General features: G+C 40.3%; 2 protein-coding genes across 3 annotated transcripts in view; both read left to right on the top strand.

Annotated features, from left to right (window-relative positions):
- rapgefl1 (Rap guanine nucleotide exchange factor (GEF)-like 1) overlaps positions 1–9,263 on the top strand; it is a 30,719-nt gene extending 21,456 nt beyond the window's left edge. For both annotated transcript variants that reach the window (XM_088341393.1, XM_088341402.1), the window contains 8 exons: positions 240–362; positions 442–620; positions 758–848; positions 2,134–2,184; positions 2,271–2,358; positions 2,428–2,492; positions 6,046–6,100; positions 6,178–9,263. In XM_088341393.1, coding sequence (XP_088197519.1) covers positions 240–362; positions 442–620; positions 758–848; positions 2,134–2,184; positions 2,271–2,358; positions 2,428–2,492; positions 6,046–6,100; positions 6,178–6,302 — 777 coding nt within the window. In that variant the 3' untranslated portion in view covers positions 6,303–9,263. The remainder of the gene's footprint in view (positions 1–239; positions 363–441; positions 621–757; positions 849–2,133; positions 2,185–2,270; positions 2,359–2,427; positions 2,493–6,045; positions 6,101–6,177) is intronic.
- A 2,604-nt stretch (positions 9,264–11,867) lies between these two features.
- LOC148374833 (nucleoside diphosphate kinase B-like) lies at positions 11,868–19,401 on the top strand. Its single transcript, XM_088355574.1, has 5 exons — positions 11,868–11,989; positions 16,634–16,762; positions 16,827–16,928; positions 17,012–17,124; positions 19,225–19,401. The coding sequence occupies exons 2-5, from the start codon at positions 16,646–16,648 to the stop codon at positions 19,340–19,342; spliced, it is 450 nt and encodes a 149-aa protein (XP_088211700.1). The 5' UTR covers positions 11,868–11,989; positions 16,634–16,645; the 3' UTR covers positions 19,343–19,401.
- The last annotated feature ends 11 nt before the right edge of the window (positions 19,402–19,412 follow it).

The following is a 19,412-nucleotide window of genomic DNA, read 5'->3' as shown; positions in this document are numbered from 1 at the left end:
CCGATGTATTATATGAATAATGTAGACAAAAACATGGACTAATTTCTCTCGAAGGGCATCATAAATAATTACAGACGTTTCCGCGTTGTTTAGTATTTAGAGCGTCAATGTGCTTGAAAAGAGCAGCTTGCCACAAAAAAACGAATAAGCTGCACTGTATTTAAAGTCACAGTGTTTAAAAAACAGCTTGCAGTCAAACTATAGGGTACTCTTATTGTTTTCTATCTTCGTCCTGTCAGCTCCCTCTTCCAGAGGAGATCCACTGGACACCAGGAGACAGCAAACTCCATGACATGTCGGCAGAGGAAGTGGCTAACCAGTTGGTGGCTTTCGACTGGGAACTCTTCAGTTGTGTGCACGAGGTTGGCGCCAAATGAGGTTATGACCCCTGTTCCCGTCCTTTTCTCCTCTGCCTTACTTTCTGTTGCCCCCCTCTCACAGGTGGAGTTTGTGTGTTATGTGTTCCACGGCGAGCAGTCTCGGTGGCGCCCCCTCAATCTGGAGCTGGTGCTGCAGCGCTGCAGCGAGGTTCAGCACTGGGTGGCCACGGAGATGCTGCAGTGCCACTCGCTCCCCAAACGCATTCAGCTGCTCAGGAAGTTCATCAAAATTGCTGCGCTGTGAGAAAAATAGGGCTATGTCTGTCTGTGTGTCTGTCTCTTTTCATTCATATGATCTCCTCATAGTTTCTTTTTAGTTTGCATTTTTATGAATCACATAATTCAGTCAATATTTTTAATTTTGTGTGTTTTTTTAGCTGCAAACAACAACAAAACCTACTGTCCTTCCTGGCCGTGCTACTCGGCTTGGACAACCCAGCACTGAGCAGACTGAGACTCACTTGGGAGGTAACACACACACTTCACACGTCATTAGGGGTGGGCTATACTGAGAATTTTAGTATTGACACGATACCAAGTAAACACAGTGTAGTATCTGCCGATATCAGTACAATATCTATCCTTTCTGCTTGGAAATGACATGATCATGAAATAATTGAACCTCCCCCCTTTGGCACTCCCAAGTGGCTTCCTGGTGCAGTATGTGTTGCCTTCTTCATAAGTCTCATAAGGCTTTCTGCTGCTTTTAATTCAATAGATAGATAGATAGATAGATAGATAGATAGATAGATAGATAGATAGATAGATAGATAGATAGATAGATAGATACTTTGTTCATCCCCGAAGGGAAATTCACATTTCCAGCAGCATCCCTGAGCTGAGAACAATCGAGAACAATCGAAAATACGGCTCTTTCAACATTTTGGGTTGTCAACCCCTGTGATAGTTCATGTAGATAGATAGATAGATAGATAGATAGATAGATATATACTTTATTCATCCCCGTAGGGAAATTCACACTTCCAGCAGTCTACCCCGTTGTTTATTAACAGATTAACATGATGCCCGAGGGTGCTTGTAGCGGAGTGGATGACGTCACGCCAGTCCAAAAGTTCGACATTCCTGCGGCAGATGGAAATCTTTTCTTTGTGAAAATCCAGGGATACACCACCTCGTGCAAGTCCGCCTCCTCTCCGATTCCCCCCGGCTTTCATGTCTCTGTTTAGCGACGTTGAAGCCGGATTTCTCCAGGTGGCTCCGGGTGGCTACACGTTAGCGTCCGGAATGCTAAACGTGAGCCACGTTTCCGCAAAACACAGCAACTGCGCTCCCTGTGCGCTTCGATGTTTTCAAAAAGCACTCGATGATCTTATTTGGTCGTGAGTTCGCATTTACCATGATTACGGATGGTACCGAAGACTTATAACGCCGCTAGCCGCTTCGCTAGCTTCGGCTTTTCTTCCACCATGGGCCCCTTCATCACGCCGGCACGAGAATTCCTCAGGGCAAGGAGTTGAAATACACGCATTTCTTGTGCGTTAAAACCCATGTCCATAGGATAGAAGTAATCCATAGTGTACTATTATACATTCAATATTGTTGTTTTTTTTGTTTTGTTTGTTTTAATGATTAAAGTATGTTACCTGTAGGAAGCATTAAATGATACACACTGTAGCTAATTTGTACATAAAGAGCTTAACATTGACAAAATAGTGGCAGAGCGAACCGAGAATTGGTGATCCAAGCTGTAGGATGTAGGGTTCTTTCTCAACGCATGCATTTTGTGTTTTAGGGACTTCCAGGAAAATTCCGGAAACAGTTTCAACAGTTTGAAAGCATCACTGTAAGCTGTTTGTTTTGGGGAACATAACACACACAAAAAACAACAACCATTGCCATCTGGAAATGTGTATGTTTTATTGCTAACAGGATCCCTCCAGAAACCACAAGTCCTACAGAGATTTGATCACTGGCCTCACGCCGCCACTCATCCCCTTTACACCTCTGCTGCTCAAAGGCACGTCAACACACTTGCACTCAAACACAAGCAAAAACCATTAAAAATGTTTTGTTTTTATTCATGCAGATTTGACTTTTCTTCATGAGAGTTGTAAAACGTTTCATGGGCACCTTGTCAACTTTGACAAAATGGTAAGAAAATGTTCATCAAACCTTTTAGTTGCCATTATTCATTTTTGCGTAGCTAAACAGTGATTTTGTACGGAATGATCCTGCCAGATGTAGTAAATAACGAGTTCCAGAGTTGGGGGCCAGAGCGGCTGAAAGCTCCCCACATGGAGCTGAAGCGGGCAAGGGGTATAATGAGATGGGAGGAGGAAGATGATTTGAGGTTGCAGGATGGCGTGGCATTGTGAAGGAGGTCGGAGAGGTTGGGAGTGGCAGGGTTATGAATGGCCATGTACAGTGCATCCGGAAAGTATTCACAGCGCTTCACTTTTTCCACATTTTGTTATGTTACAGCCTCATTCCAAATTGTATTAATTGAATCTCTTATCTCAAAATTCTACACAAAATACTCCATTATGACAATGTGAAAACGTTTTTTTTTTTACTTTTTTGAATTTATTAAAAATAGAAAACTAAGAAATCATATTTTCATAAGTATTCACAGCCTTTGCTTAATACTTTGTTGATCCACCTTAGGCAGCAAATACAGCCTCAAGTCTTTTTGAATATGATCCCACAAGTTTAACACTCTATCTTTAGGCAGTTTTGCCCATTCTTCTTTGCAATAAGTCTCAAGCTCAATCAGGTTGTATGGGAGACGTTTGTGCACAGCCATTTTCAGATCTCTCCAGAGATGTTCGATCGGATTCAAGTCTGGACTTTGGCTGGGCCACTCCAGGACATTCACGGAGTGGTTCTGAAGCCAATCTTTTAAGATCTTGGCTGTGTGCTTTGGGTCGTTGTCCTGCTGAAAAATGAACCTTCTCCCCAACCTGACGTCAAGAGAGCTCTGGAGCCGGTTTTCATCCAGGGTATCTCTATATATTGCTGCATTCATTTTTCCTTCTATCCTGACTAGTCTACCAGTTCCTGCTGCTGAAAAACATCCCCACAGCATGATGCTGCCACCACCATTCTTCACTGTAGGGATGGTATTGGCCTGGTGATGAGCGATGCCTGTTTTCCTACAAACATGGCGCCTGGCATTCACACCAAAGAGTTCAATCTTTGTCTCATCAGACCAGAGAATTTTGTTTCTCATGGTCTGAGAGTCATTCAGGTGCTTTTTGGCAAATTCCAGACGGGCTTCCATGTTCCTTTTACTAAGGGGTGGCTTTCGTCTGGCCACTCTACCATACAGGCCTTATTGGTGGATTGCTGCAGAGATGGTTGTCCTTCTGGAAGGCTCTCAACTCTCCACAGAGGAACGCTGGAGCTCTTACAGAGTGACCATCGTGTTCTTGGTCACCTCCCTGACTAAGGCCCTTCTTCCCCGATTGCTCAGTTTAGAAGGCCGGCCAGCTCTAGGAAGAGTCCTGGTGGTTCCAAATGCCTTTCATTTACAAATAATGGAGGCCACTGTGCTCATTGGGACCTTCAAAGCAGCAGAAATTATTCTGTATCCTTCCCCAGATTTGTGCCTCAAGACAATCCTGTCTCGCAGGTCTACAGACAGTTCTTTTGACTTCATGCTTGGTGTTTGTGCTCTGACATGCACACTCAACTGTGGGACCTTATATAGACAGGTGTGTGCCTTTCCAAATCATGTCCAATCAACTGAATTTGCTGCAGGTGGACTCCAATTAAGCTGTAGAAAGATCTCAAGGATGATCAATGGAAAAAAGAAAAAGATCAATTTTGAGGTTCATGGCAAAGGCTGTGAATACTTATATAAATGTGATTTCTTAGTTTTCTATTTTTCATACATTCAAAAAAAGGGAAAAAAAATAAACTTTTTCACATTGTCATAATGGAGTATTTTGTGTAGAATTTTGAGACAAGCGATTGAATTAATACAATTTGGAATGAGGCTGTAACATAACAAAATGTGGAAAAAGTGAAGCGCTGTGAATACTTTCCGGATGCACTGTAGGTGTAGAGCAGGATTTTGTAATTGATTCTATGGTAGATTGGGAGCCAGGGGAGTTGCTGAAGGACAAGAGGTGATGTGATAGAGAGAGGGTTTTTTGGTGATGATGCGTGCAACAGAGGTAGACCAGATGAAGTTTATGCAGGGACTTTTGAGGTAAGCCATAAAGGAGGGAATTGCAGTAATCGAGGCGTGAGGTGACATGGCTATGGACGAGGATGGCTGTTGTGTGTGGGGTGACAGAGGGGCGGAGACGGTTGATAGAGCGCAGGTGAAAGTAGGCTGACCGGGTGATGTTATTTATGTGAGAGTTAAAAGAGAGTGTGCTGTTGAGGATGACACCCAGACTCTTGACCAGAGGGGAGGGAAAAACGGAGGAATTGTCAATGGAAAGCGAGAAGGAGTCAAGTTAGAATGGGTGGATTTGGTGCAGATAAGAAGTAGTTCCGTTTTATTGCTGTTCAGTTTTAAGAAGTTGACAGTGAACCATGATTTTATTTCAGAAAGGCAAGATTTGAGGGCAGGTGGTGGGAGTCTTAATGGGTTTGCAGGAAAGGTAAGCTGGGTGTCATCCGCGAAGCAGTGGAAGGAAATATTGAATCTTCTGAATATATGGCCTAGGGGAGAAGGTAGGTTATGAATAGGATGTGCTCCTGGAAAGAGCCCTGGGGCACACCTGAGGAGACTGGAGAGGGGTCTGAGGAGAAGAACTTGATTTGAATGAATAAAGCGGCTTGCCATACTCTCTCAAATGCCTTCCTGAAATCAACAAAAACGTGATAGAAGTCTCTTTGGTGTTGTTAAAACATGGGATGCGCAGATTCAAAATCTGTTCTGTGGTACCCCTTCTCTCCCTGAAACCTGCCTGTTCTTCGGTTAGGATGTTTTTTTCTGCCTGTGGTTTCAATCTGGTTAATGGACCTTTAGCATAACTTTACTTACATGGCTGATGAGACTGATGGTTCTCTAGGTGGAGCATACGTCATTCTTTGGTAGGATAATTACTCATGATTTTGTCCATGCAGATGGCCACTATCCTGTTCGCCAGATCTTTCTGCAAATCTTTGTGAAAAATCTATGTAACTTTTTAAATGATATATCACTTTAAATTATATGTGAGTATTTACACTATATAGGGCAGCTTTGAATCTCATTGACACTTGTGTAATGACAAAAAAAGGCATTCTATTCTATTCTATTCTATTCTATTCTATTCTATTCTATTGTACTCTATATTCTATTCTATTTATACATGCCGTGGCATCGGTCCTTCATAACTTTAAAGCCCATGTACTGATTTTTGTTTTTGTAACACAACAAACAAACAATAAACACCTGAGAAAAGAAGAGATGATAATTTACTTAAAGCTAAATTAAGTGTGGTTTATTTACATTACCAAGTTAAATGTCAGTCACTTTTTATTGTCACTTGAATTGTTATCCTAACCACAAGGCTTGATTTTCATTAGCTTATTTTTCTCCCTAGCTCTAGTTACGCACACAGATAAAACAACTGGTTTATGATTTTTTTTCTTATCTTATTTGGCACTCGACCGCTGAAATTCCCATGTAGGAAAATGTCTGTGGGTAAAAGCATTTGATTCATTCTTTTTTTTTAATCAATTCCTTGATTCATGTTTTTTGCAGCACAAAGTGGCTGACATGGTGCGGAGCATTCGCAGATACCGCAGTGGACAACTGGGTAATATACACACACCGATTCACGCAAGCATGCTCAGGTGCAGAGGAAGTTAACGATGTTCCTGTTCCTTCCGTAAGTCCTGGATACGGAGACGTCACCATCCCACTTGCAGACAAAAGCATATGTGAGGCAGCTGCACGTCATCGATAACCAAAACCTGCTCTTCGACCTGTCCTGCAAACTGGAGTCCAGAGACACATAGACACAAAGGGAACACGTGAAGGGGACATGCCAAAAGGACACACCTAAAGATAATGATGGGCCCACCTCGTGCTCCTTAAAGTCTTCAGCCAATCAGGATGAACTTGGATTTGCCCTGTCAGGTTCTTGTCGACAAGGAACAGTTGCATTTTGGCCCTGCCAACAAATAGCTACATTACTCCTTTTCCTCCTTAACTTCTTTACTATATTTCTCGTTAAACTTAAATTGTTTTCCTGTCTGTGCAATTCCTTACTTAAACTACTAATTTCCCATCTTACTTTCTTCATTTTTTCACTTCTTATGTTTACATCAGGGTTCGTACTGGGTGCTTGAAATCCTTGACATTTATTGTTGTATGTTCAAGGATTGAAAAATGCTTGAATTTCCGGTGAAGTGCTTGTAAATACTTTAAATTGCCATGTTTCTCAACAAATCTGCTTAGAAATTATGCCGACACTGCTCTCTGGTGGCTTGGCTTTGCTTGACATTGCTATTCTCCCCTCGAGATGAACTGCAACTGGCATTCGTTTGTCACGGCAATATACTACGAAGCGTCACCGCCCCCTACGGGTCGCGCCCAATAGGACAGGTGCATGGAACACTTAAACATGGAACTATGAAACGAGTTTTAGCGTAAGGATTAGGTATCAATTATGGACATTTATCATGGCCCATGCAAAAAAATGAAGTTAGCGTTTCCCAGTGGTAAATTTTAATGGAAAGAACTTCATGCAACAAAATATGTAAGCTACATATTACTGTTGTTTTTTTTCAACCCAAGATCTAAATAGGGAGAGATTTGTCTCAAAAATATATATATATGCGATTTACTCAAGATCTAAAAATCATGTCTTGATAAATTCACACTTAAGATTAAAAATTGCATATGTAAAACGTAGATACATGTGTGGCTCTGCAAAGTACTCGATTCACATCGGGTTTTATTTCTTTTAATGGTACTGGAAACATTTGAAAATTGGCTTTGTAAATGCTTAAAAAGTGCTTGACTTGGCCATGAAGACGGTTTACGGACCCTGTTACATTCTGCTTTTCTTTATTCTTTCCTTCCTTTAGCTCACTTCCTTTTCATCACTCTTTCCTGTAAGCTTTCCTTTTTTTCTTTCTTTGTTCATCCCTCCAAAATGTTTTCTTTCACTTAATATCACTTCTACTTTCTCTCATTATTTCCTTTGTTTTTCTTTGATTTCTCCCTTGTGCATTTTTTTTCCTGACTTTGGTGTGACGTGTTCAGTCGCCTCCACCGAGTAAAAATGTTTTTACTATTTTCTGACAAAGCACTTTGACGACCCTCAGGGCTGCGAGGTTTTTGTTTACCTGTACTTCTTATCGCGTGATGATTTATTCTTATCATAATTATTATTGATATTGTTGTTGTTTTTTAAATGTTGTGCACAACAATATTTTTGACCAAACCTGTTTGGTCTACTGACACAGCAGAACAATCTGTTTTAAGTCCCAAATTGAGGTTGAAGCTGGACTTTTACTTTGAAGGACTGGAAGGCAGGATGCTTATGACTCCCGAAACTGGTTAGGCACTCTGGAATGTTGTTTTTAGCACAGTGATGAGACCATTCCCAAAATGAGTCTATCAAAGTGATAAGTGCACCTGGAAAAGTCATGTGGACTATGAAAGTCCATAAATTGTCCATAACAATATGCGGCATGACTATGGAGGACGAATCTTGAAATATATGAAATAAATGTATAAATCGATAAATACCGACAAATATATGCCATATAAATCAATGAACACATTAATAAACGAGATTGACTTTGCGCCATTAAAGCATCACCTGTGTTCACGGGAACACATTTTGGGTGGCATATTTTTTTTTTCGTCTTTCTGAGTCAGCAAAACCCAAAATGCCTAGTACGCTTTTTGGGCAGCTTTCACTCTTAGGGTAACCTACCTGACATCCTGTAAAAGATTGTGTATATATATATTCAATGTCATTCTGGCCTGGGAGAGTGGAATGTCTTTTGGGGAAAAATGTTGACTCAACTAAAGCTTTTTGGGCATTATCCATATCTAGGGTAACGTCCCTGACTGCTAGTGAAAGATGGTGGTCATATCTAAACTTCTTATCCCGTTTCTTGGGTGGACAGAAACATAAACAAATGGATATAATTACTTAGATCCAAAACAAAAACACCCTTGTTTTTCCTGCGGATGATAATCACATGATACCTAAATATATGACATAAATGCAATTCATGCATTCTATGTGTATTTTTTCAGGTATTTTATTACGACAAAATGTTATTCAAACAAGGAGTTGCTTGAGCTTTTCACCTATTGGTTGATCAGTAATGAAAAATCGGCGCTTTGGTCGATAATCAATGGAAGAAAAGCTTAGCCAATTTAAACCGGCCCCCTCTAACTCCAAAATAAAAAGATAAATAAATGACAACATGCAAAAATGTGTGGATACATTGCATTCAAGCCGTATATCTAAGTATTACAAGATTTATTTGTATGTACATTAAATTATATGGCATATATTTGTGGGTATTTATTCATTTATACATTTATTTATACATATGGGAGGATTGCTCCTCCATACATGACAAGACTTCTCCCCGCTTGAGTATGACAAAAATGTCCTCATGGGCTCCAGAGAAATTGAATTTTTCTGTGTGTGGTATGGTCTTGAGGTATTCGACGTATTAAGTTAGGGGGCCACATAAACAACGTGTTCTAAAATTGGCAAATGGACCAGCAGACAGTATTTGTCACCTAATAAGCTAGAAAAGACTTTTATACTCACATTTATTTATTATCTTGCAAATCATATGATCGATCTAATATGTCTTCAGAAAAAAAACAAAAAACAATGTTAATAGTTTTTATCTACACTTACAACTATGAGATAAAAGTGGATCTACTTTGTATATACTGGATGTACTTTTTATTAAAAAATAAAATTGATCTTGAAATTATTTCAAATGTGCCAATATATCTGAAAATGTTTCCGATGCCAGATCACCACCATACAAACTGAAATAGCAAGTTCAGCAAAGATTTCCTATGAGAAAGTTCTTTTCTATATAGCAAGCATGTCAAACTCACTTGGGCTCAGGGGTTGGATCCAAACTTTCTGTTCTCAGGTGGGCCTGAGTCCGTTAAAAAAATGTCATTGCCAAATATTAGGTTTTATTTTCCAGAACTATGCTTTACCATTCTGCTTACATTTGAAGCCTATCCTACAAATGATAACCATAAGGAATGAAAATTGATCTTTTCCAAGAAAAACATATTTATTCACAAGCAATGGAAATGAAAAATGCTTGCCTCAATTGTCATAACGCTTTGAAATAAATAAGAAAGAAATACAAAACAAGAGTTTCAGCTGTGAAGGGGTACTAACATCATAATCAAGTACCAGGCTGGGCATACTGGAGCTGAAAATACTGCAAATTATTGTCTTCAACATGAAACCAAATAAATCTTATTTCTGATGATGTGTGGAAGTGAATGCCGGGCCATCGCACCGTTCCCCCCTCTCTCATTGCACACCTACAAACTGCTTGCTGCTGCTGCTGCTGGCTCCTGAAACTTGGAGAAACTCAATTTGCCTCTGCAGGGGCACCAATATCAAGTGTCGCATCCTCAAAGCAGCACATTCAAGTGTAATCTTGAGCTCTGATTTGTTTTATTATTGTTCAACACAGAGAACACCTATTAGATAGATAGTCATCCAAATAATTGAGTAAAAGTAAGTGCGCTGAACAATGTGCATGCTGTGCAAATCCTCCACAAAGAAGAAAAAACAACAGCAAGAGAGAAGCCCAGTCATGCCCGGCCCGACTTAATGAAAGACATTTTAAGCCCGAATTCCGGGCCGGGATCGACCCCGGGCCAAAAACCTTACCTTTAAACGGTGCCAGAAACAAATGTAAGAGAATATAGAAAACCTTTGGACCTGAAAGATATAAACACAAACCAAATAGTTGTTTCATTTGTCATGTTTTTTTGTGTTTACTTGTATCTTTCAGGACGAATTTCTGTTTTCTCTATATCATTTGTTTCTGGCACCATGAGTAAAAATTGTGTGACAACGAGATAAAATAGAATGTCCTTTCGTATGTCATCTGTATCTGTCAGGAACCAGGAACAGAGACAGGAACCCAATTGCGTTAATTTCTTTGTTTTATTTGAAAAGAGCCGTAAGCTGGCACCCACGATCCAGTGATCGTTGATTGTGGGGAGCAGGTCGCTCATGACGCGAAAGTGGCACTTCTCTGGCGAGCGATAGCAGTGTCGAAGAGGAAAAAAGCAGGTCGGGTTACTGGGGCTAGGGAGCAGAGACGTGATCAAACAGAAACAGGTCGAAGCCGGGAAACGTGTTGGAGTCAAAAACAGGGAGTCAGGTTCGGAAGTCTTGCCTTAGCGGGAGCTAAAGAGTCGCAACGATCGGACGCCGGTAACAGGGAGTCGGGGGTTTTAAAAAGTGGCAAGGAGCCAATCAGCGACCAGGGCTGTTGGCGCCACCTGTGGCTGCCCCGAATCAGTAATCATGACAGTATCACTAGTAGTCTAGTAGTTGTGCTTCACTGCCTTCACCACCGTGACCCGAGTTCAATTTCCATTACACACAACGTTTAATTCACATGTGTAAATAACCACAACCCTCATTTTTCCATAACGAAGCTTTATATTGCGGGGTATTTTGCATTATTAATGCGACTTCTGTTTTTTATGTAAACATTTTAACTTTTAGCCCTCGCTTCCTGTTTGGCGTATCACACGTTGACTACAGAGCTTTGAAAAGCAATTAATTTGTTTGCTAGCATTTTCAAAGAGGCAAAAGTTATATTTTGTGTCAGGTTTTAGAATATAAGCAACGATTTGTACATATCTACAATGCTCAAGTTTTTAGGCTCTTATGCTGACTAGCTTAATGCGTCGCGTTGTTGTTTAAACAGTGATCTAAACGTCAAAAATCATCATCCGATTGGTTCCCTTGAAAGGGGATTGCTGATTGGCTGACACCACAAGATCATTGTTTGTTGCATGTCAAATGTGTCACATAGTGATCTACCTCTGAAATTTACTTGTAGATCACGATCTACCTAAAAAGCACATATCGTAAACTGTGCAACGGTTGTACACGAATACTTACGGTAGCTCTTTATTGTATTTTTGATTCAATTATAAGTTGCGTGGCCTTATACATAATAAAAAGTAGGACAAATGACAATTTTTTGTGGGCGTGCGCCTTATAATCAAACGAGCATGATATTGCATAAAATACAGTACAGAATAGAAATATGTAACAAATAAAAGAATATTGAAAGGAATGTTATAGAGCATTAACAACATTTCAAATGAGATGCTAAAAATAGGCAAACTATGTAAGCAGTCATGAGTTTTTCCATCCGGACCTCATTGGCTTTGATCTTATTTTTATTGAGGGCAATGTTATCCATGTCACCCAACCCCACTAATTAAGCTTTGCTTGCTCTTTGCATGAAGACAGATCATGTCTAGCCAGCTGTGATTTCTGTCGCCGGGACACTTGTCCAATCAGAAAGTTTGTTCCCCTGACCCGTCTACCCCCTCTAGACCCTCCCTCAGCCTATATAAGTTTTTGCATTCTGCTACTCGTCCTCGCTGAGTCCTCCACACCGCCTTGACTGCCACCCTACAGCCCAACTTTGTCAAGGTAAAGCAGGCCTGCTTAAACTTCTTTTTTATTCTTTTAAAAGTATTAAGTAACATGATAACAATGATTTTTTTTTAAAACCTTGGAATATGATCAACATTCCTAATGTGCAAATAATGTACAATATGCTTAAAAGGCCTCTCCTTGTGTGGAGATAAACATGTCATCATTATTATTTTTATTTTTATTTCATAGATTTTATTATTCTGTTTACATTTTTTTCTTTGTATTTCTGCAGCACATTCTGTTCCCGTGTTAACTTTTTAGTGTTAAACTGCTTAATGGCGATTTTGTTTGTAATGTTCAATAAAAAATGATTAAAAAAAACAACAACTTTAAAGCACTAGTTCTCAACTAGCCTGATTTGAGGACCCACCATTCGAGCCTAATGACAAGCTGCGACCCCAAAATTGCCCACTTCTCAAATGTATCCGATGAAAGGAGTATGCCGTTTATAACAAAGAATATATCCATCCCTTTTTAAAAAAACAAAAATGACCGGCAAGAAAATGCTGGTCTACTAGTGATCCCTAGAGTCAAGAAGATATCCGCAGGTTCAAGAGCGTTCTCCAATCGGGCCCCGATGTTGTGGAATGCTCTGCCCCCTGTGTTTCCTTCTGCAACCTGAGTGGAACTGTTTGAATCTAGGCTTAAAACACACTTCTGTTCTACAGCATATGAATTATCTATATTTCACGTTGACAATATCTGTGTGTGATTTGTTATTGCATCACTTGTTTTTTTTATTTATCTCATGTTGAGGTTTTAAGTTTTTCCTTGCCCTCATGTAGGTTTTAGATCAGGGGATGGTGTAATAATAGTCTGTAGTTTGCAATAGTCTGTGGTTTGTGCAGCCCTTTGAGACTCCTTGTGATATGCAAATAAACATGACTTGACTTGACAAAACCAAAATTACTTTACGTACCATATACTTATATATATATATATATATATATATATATATATACCGCATATGAGCAACCCCCTAAGACTGCTTTAAAATAGCCACATACTAAAAGAAATTCAAATTCATTTGTTTATGTAGGATTGTAGGTGATAACATTTAATAAAGTGGCGATGTGCAACCCTATTTCAGAGTTTTTTGAAGGTAGTAACATTTCAACTTATTACAAAATGTTTAGTGATACTCTAAGCATAAGGGATTTTTAAAAACTACCTAAATTACCTATATTTTACATTGATAATGTCTGTGTATTATATGCGTAGCCCTTTGAGACTTCTTTGTGATTAAAGGTTATACAAATAAACATGACTTGAATTGACTTTAAGATTATTACTATAAAGCAGAGGGATGACAGTTCAGTGGTCTCGGATTCGATTCCAGCTACCAGCCTCCCTGTGTTGAATCTGCCTGCGTGGGTTTCATCCGGGCACTCCGGTTTCCTCCCACATTCCAAAAACATGCATGTCAGGTTGATTGGTGACCGTCCCTCGGTATGGTTGTGTGCCTGAATGGTGGCATGCCAATGTGTGCGCTGTGATCAGTGTTGGCACATTACTGAAAAATAGTCATTAGTTACAGTTACAGGTTACTCCATTAAAAAAGTAATTGCGTTACCCCCCAGATTACTGACATCCATAAGTAGCGCGTCAAGTAACTGTTTGATTACAAATTGCCAAAAATACTGACATTGAAGCCGACCCCCTAAATTGATTAAAACATAGCTAAATAATAAAAGGAATAGACGAAAACATGTACACCAACTGTAGAAGCAGTGAAGCCTTCATATTTCTTGGCTTGTGGAATCTTGAGAGAAACGGCAAACTGCACAGTTGAGACACTCCATATCCATTTTGTCTTTTGTCGTCAAACTTTTGAGTATTTTCATCTTGATTTCTGGGTAACGCTTCTAGACATTGTTGTTTTTTCTCCCCAGGCATGGTTTATTGCAAAAAATATGTTACTAATAAAAATATAAAAATTCAGCATTCTCATTATCTGCACCGCTTATCCTCAGTGGGGTCACGGGCAGTGGGCAGGGGACACCCTGAACCGGTTGCCAGCCAGTCGCAGGGCACACAGAGACAGACAACTCACTCACTCACACCTAGGAACAATTTACACCAGACATGCATGTTTTTTGGAAGTGCTGAGTGCGCGGAGGAAACCCAAACTGCGGTAGGCTGTAGTGGCTGGACTCGAACTCTGAACCTCTGCATGAGGGGTTGCGCGCTAACCACCCATCTGCCGTGCTGCCCAAATTAAGCACTCATTTACTGTAAATTCTGTGCCACATGTTTTCCCCATTGATATCGTTGTTTCTGTCTAAGCCACACAACCAAATACTCATGGACATATAAGTTGACCCCCTGATTTGAACATTCTATTTTATAGTTGTAAATACGGCTTGGATGCGAATACATACGGTAGGAAGAATATCAGAATATTAGTAGGGAGAAATGACATTCCAGCTTACTGTGTGGTTGAGACAACGCCACCGTAACTGTAATCAGACGTATTATGTAGGTCATTTGTTGAATTAAGGAGGAGTTATTTCATGAGCAAACGGGCATTACGATCTGCTTTTAAAAAGTAGCAAAGTTTGGCACTATCTTGTAACGGCAAAAGACAGCATTTTATTAATAACACGTTACAGCACTAGTTATTTGCGTTCTAGGACGCCTTCCTTCGTAACCCCTAAGATTGCCTGTTGTGGGCAAGCATTCAGTCCGGGATGTCCCCCGCCCACCACCCGATATCTGCTAGGATGGGCTCTAACAACCCTGTCACCTTAGTTCAGAAAATAAATGAATGCATTAATCAGAATAAAACATCAGTTGACAGTTGACCTGTGTCATTGTGCTTCATATTGGTCTGAATGACCGATGGAAAGGGGTGCTGGGGCTGTTCAAGTGCCTGATCATGTCAGCTGTCACTCTTGCTCCTCGTCACATTATCCACAAGCAGCTGATGCTAAAGTTAGCGTCAAGGAGGGCAGATTAGTGCTCGTATGTTGTACTCCAAATATGGTTCACAGGTTCCTTATGTTAAAGCCCCAATAGCAGATGATCCAAAAACTCTGTAGCGACCATTTCAAAACATTGATGAAACTGCATTGTATTGCTGAAAACATTTGCGCTGACTGGCCGTTAAAAAATGGGATAAAAATTGTGGTAACGGGTTTGGCATCAACTCAAAACTTTTTTCTCTCCATTCCTGCACTTCTTTGCTTGCTTTTGCAGATGACTTCACTTGATTTAGTACAGGGGTTGGCAATCCAAAATTGGACCCCAGAATAACATGTTTGGAGCCGCAAAAACTGATAATCATTATATAAGCCTCATTAGGAAGGCAACATATAGTTAATATCGGCAGTATCTATACAGAGATCCCTCGTTTTTGGAACCTCCTGTGTCGGTTGTCTGTTTCCCTTTACCTGGCAACCAGTCCAGAGTGTCCCCTGCCCACGAACCATAGTAGGAAGTTGGAAAAGTTCGGCTGAATACCACTTGAAACTAGGATGACTGCATAACAGTTACCTACTAAAACAAAATCATGTAAAGTAAAGCATAACAATAGGTTTACATATGAGTCATTTGAGAGACTGAGCCAAAAATTATATTTGCCTATTTGAAGGGGAAACAATACAAAGTATATTGTAGCAAACATTGAAGTAATAGCCTAGAAAATGTTTAAAGTATGTTATCACGGTAGCCCTGTCATTTACACCTGGGGTTTCGAACCCTGCTTGAGCCATGGCACACTTTTTTCATCAAATCTCTCGAAACACACCGTTCGTCTAAAATATTTCAAAATCTAATTCCTGGCGCCAATTTCGTGTTTTTTAAATCTTAAATTAGCACAATGACTAAATTGACAGTGTAAAGCTTTTATGTGGTCACTGTGGCTCAGGCGGTAATACAGGTTGTTCATTTCAGTTAATCATTTTTTTCTGTAATTTGAGACTTCATATTATTTCATAAACCATTTTTCATCTTTCCTGAACTTCATTTTCTAAAAAAATTAAAATGATACTGAAAATGAAGAAAATGTATCAGCCAGTGGAACAAAAATGTTTTTCGGACATTCTGGTGTTTTTCGGTCATGTTTTTAGTAAAACAGAAAATAACAAGAAACAGAGAATAGAATAGAAATATAATGTGCAACAGTTTTACTTTGATTGATTTTTTTCAAAAGACAAATCCTAAACTGTTTTTATCAAACAAAGTACTTACCGTACGTTTCCCTGTTTCATGAGCTGAGAAAAGATTCCTTTCTTTTCGTGATTATAATTTGTAGAGCAGGGCACAAATGTAGGCTGAATGATAAATCTTAGTCCCAAAAATCAAAGCAAAACATTTGGCGTTGACATTTATTTACTGATCCGGCCACCTGAGAACAGAAAGTCCTGATCCGGCCCAAGAGCCAAACTGATGTTGACATGCTTGCGTTCGGGCATGCAAACTCCACGAAAGAGTGTGACACATTCAAACATTGAGTTTGAAATCGGCAGACTAGTATTTAAGATGTCTCAAAGGACTGACGGGATTATAATGACACCGTCCCCTGATCTTAAACCAACACGCGGGCAAGGAAAACCTCAAAACCTCAGCACCAGGAAAATAAGAAACCTTAAGAAGGGGCCTCACAAGTGGTAATCCCCGATGATGTTGTACATTCAGCCCAAATAAATCATGGAGAGAACCTTCATCGCAGTGAAACCTGACGGCGTCCAACGTGGCCTGTGTGGTGAAATCATGAAGCGTTTTGAGCAGAGGGGCTTCAGACTTGTCGCCAGCAAGTTGATTCAGGTAAGTGCAGGCATCCATCACCATTTTGAATGTTTTTTTTGTGAGTGCCGCATTTGCGTGGCAGGCGTCCGAGGAGCACATGAAGACACATTACGCCGACCTGAAGGACACGCCCTTCTACAACGGACTCTGCAAGTACATGGCGTCCGGACCGGTCCTCGCCATGGTAACGTACCGAGTTGCAATGATTCGGCGTCCCAGTGACGTGTCTCGTGAGCGGCACCGCAATGATGATGATGGTGTATTTAGGTGTGGGAGGGGCGGAGCATCGTCAAGCTGGCGCGCATGATGCTGGGAGAAACCAACCCGGCCGAGTCCAAACCCGGAAGCATCCGAGGAGACCTGTGCATCGACATTGGCAGGTGAGAAACTGGCAGTCAGCCGTAAAGAGCTATACAGAATTTGAAACGTTTTTACTCTCTGCTGCCATCACCTGTCTTAAACGCATAATTACAGCCTCATGCTGCGTGTCCGTGCATTTCTTAGGCGCACTCAAATAAACTCTTTTTTATCTGTCTTTGAATTTGGGTTGGCGTTTGGACTGTACTGAAAGCAGGCCTTTTCTTACATTCACCAATTTTATGAAGGGACCAGCATGACATCAGTCTCCAGCACCTCCTTCAGCCCATTTTCCTCAAACCTAATGTTGTCTGCCCTGAACAGCTCTGATCGTTGCTGTTGTTTGAGAAAGATATTTCTATTTTTTGGTAATCCTTTTTCAATGTTTGTAATATTTACATTGTAAAAAAATGCAAAACTTTGATCCATTGAAATAAAAACAAAAAATGAGAACCAGAACAGACGGTAGACCCAAACACGTAACGTTTCACTCCAAACTTCATTGAGGGAGCGGAGAAGTCAAGCACGGGAAAACAAACGCCAGTGATCCGGTAATCGCTGGGCAAGAGAAGCAGGAAGCCCACGAGATCGGAGCGTGGTCAGAAGACGGAAACAAGTCGGGCAGCGGGGACAGGAGATCGGAGCATGGTCAGAGGGCGGAAACAAGTTGGGTAAACAGAGACGATCGGGAAACCAGGGGCAGACGAGCAGGATACCGGACAGGACAGAAGGGGGCCAGAGTCAAATAGTGCTTGCCCTGCAAGTGCGGAGGTTCGCTGACGGACTGACCAGGCGTGAATGAGAGTACTGAGTTTAAATAGGAGGGGAACCAATCAGAAAATAAGCAGCAGCTGGAGCCAAACGAGCAGGCACAGGTGAGGGTAATGGGCAAATCATGACAGATAGGTGTTTTTACATGACGTTTGCAAGAATTCCGGATTTAAAAAAAATGTTGAATTGCCATTACTATCTTTCTATTTTAAGAAATAAATATGCTGATCATTTGCTGAGAGGAGGGACTTATTGAAGTAGTGTTATCTTTTTGTACATTGCATATGTGTGTATGGCACTTAGAGTGTAATTTTGGTGTCTGAAATATATAAACAGCTATATGCAGTATATAAATTTGGATTTGGATGGGCGCCAGGCTGTACTTGCTCAAGACGCACCCCAGGAATTGGTGCACAGAAACAAGAAATAATGACCGGATGGCTCGACTTGCTGTTAGCTTTCTAATGCTATCACTAATTCTATTGTTTGGGGCTCAGGTGTGCGCCAAGTCAAAATGCTCATAATGGTTTCACTATCGCCCTTTGCCACGAGGCAAAATAATTGTGTGTCTCACTCTACATCTGCAGACACTCTTCACAGATTAATACGTTACACAATAAATTAATATTAATACACCTCATGTAATTTTAAACAAAGATTTTGAAAAATAAGATCCAAAAATTGTGTATTTCAATGAGAATGAACTTTAACATTGAATAAGTATAATGTTTAATATGTTTTTAATGTTGTATTCCCGTGATGCCGCCCCTGACACCATGTCACTGAATGGTTTCACATTTAGTTTCATGACTAGCATGTATGCTAACCAGGGTTGGGTAGGGTTACTTTAACTTGATTACTTTCAATTACTTTTGGATTAGTCCAATACCAAATATGCTAATAAAAGACAAAAGAAACTAAATATGAATTAAATTATGACTCACAACACGTGGTAAGCTTTCTCTCCTGGCTTTGATCTCTTTGATCTCCAGCAAAACTAACATAAAATGCAATAGAAACAAAATTAAAATAAATCCAAGCAGCTCGCCAACATCATCTTTGCCGTTCCATGTATTCCGTTACTCCCCAAGACTACACAAAATTTAGTCATTTTATTCATATTTAGTTTATTTTGTCTTTTATTAGCATATTTGGTATTGGAGTAGTCCAAAAGTAATTGAAAGTAATCAAGTTAAAGTAACCCTACCCAACCCTGATGCTAACAATACCACTGGTCATCCAGATTAGTGAAACTGATGCAGGCATAATCAATAGAACCTGAGGTGAGCAAATACCAATTTTTAAATGTCTATGTGATAAACAACAGTTTTTTTTCTACTTTTCTTTACCAGAAATGTGATCCATGGCAGTGACACATTGGAGAATGCCAAACGGGAGATTGATTTGTGGTTTAAGGCTGGTGAGATGGTCGACTATACATCCTGTGCACAGGCCTGGCTCTACGAGTGAAACTCTTGCGCAGGACACCAGAATGAAAAGCAGCCATCAATAAATTTCCACGCTATTCAGCCACAGTGTG

Source organism: Urocampus carinirostris, chromosome 1 (genome assembly GCF_059441175.1).
Source record: "Urocampus carinirostris isolate Australia breed hairy pipefish chromosome 1, RoL_Ucar_1.0, whole genome shotgun sequence".
Taxonomy (NCBI): Eukaryota; Metazoa; Chordata; class Actinopteri; order Syngnathiformes; family Syngnathidae; genus Urocampus; species Urocampus carinirostris.
Note: the sequence above shows the minus strand (reverse complement) of the source record. Positions and strands in the feature narration are given on the sequence as shown.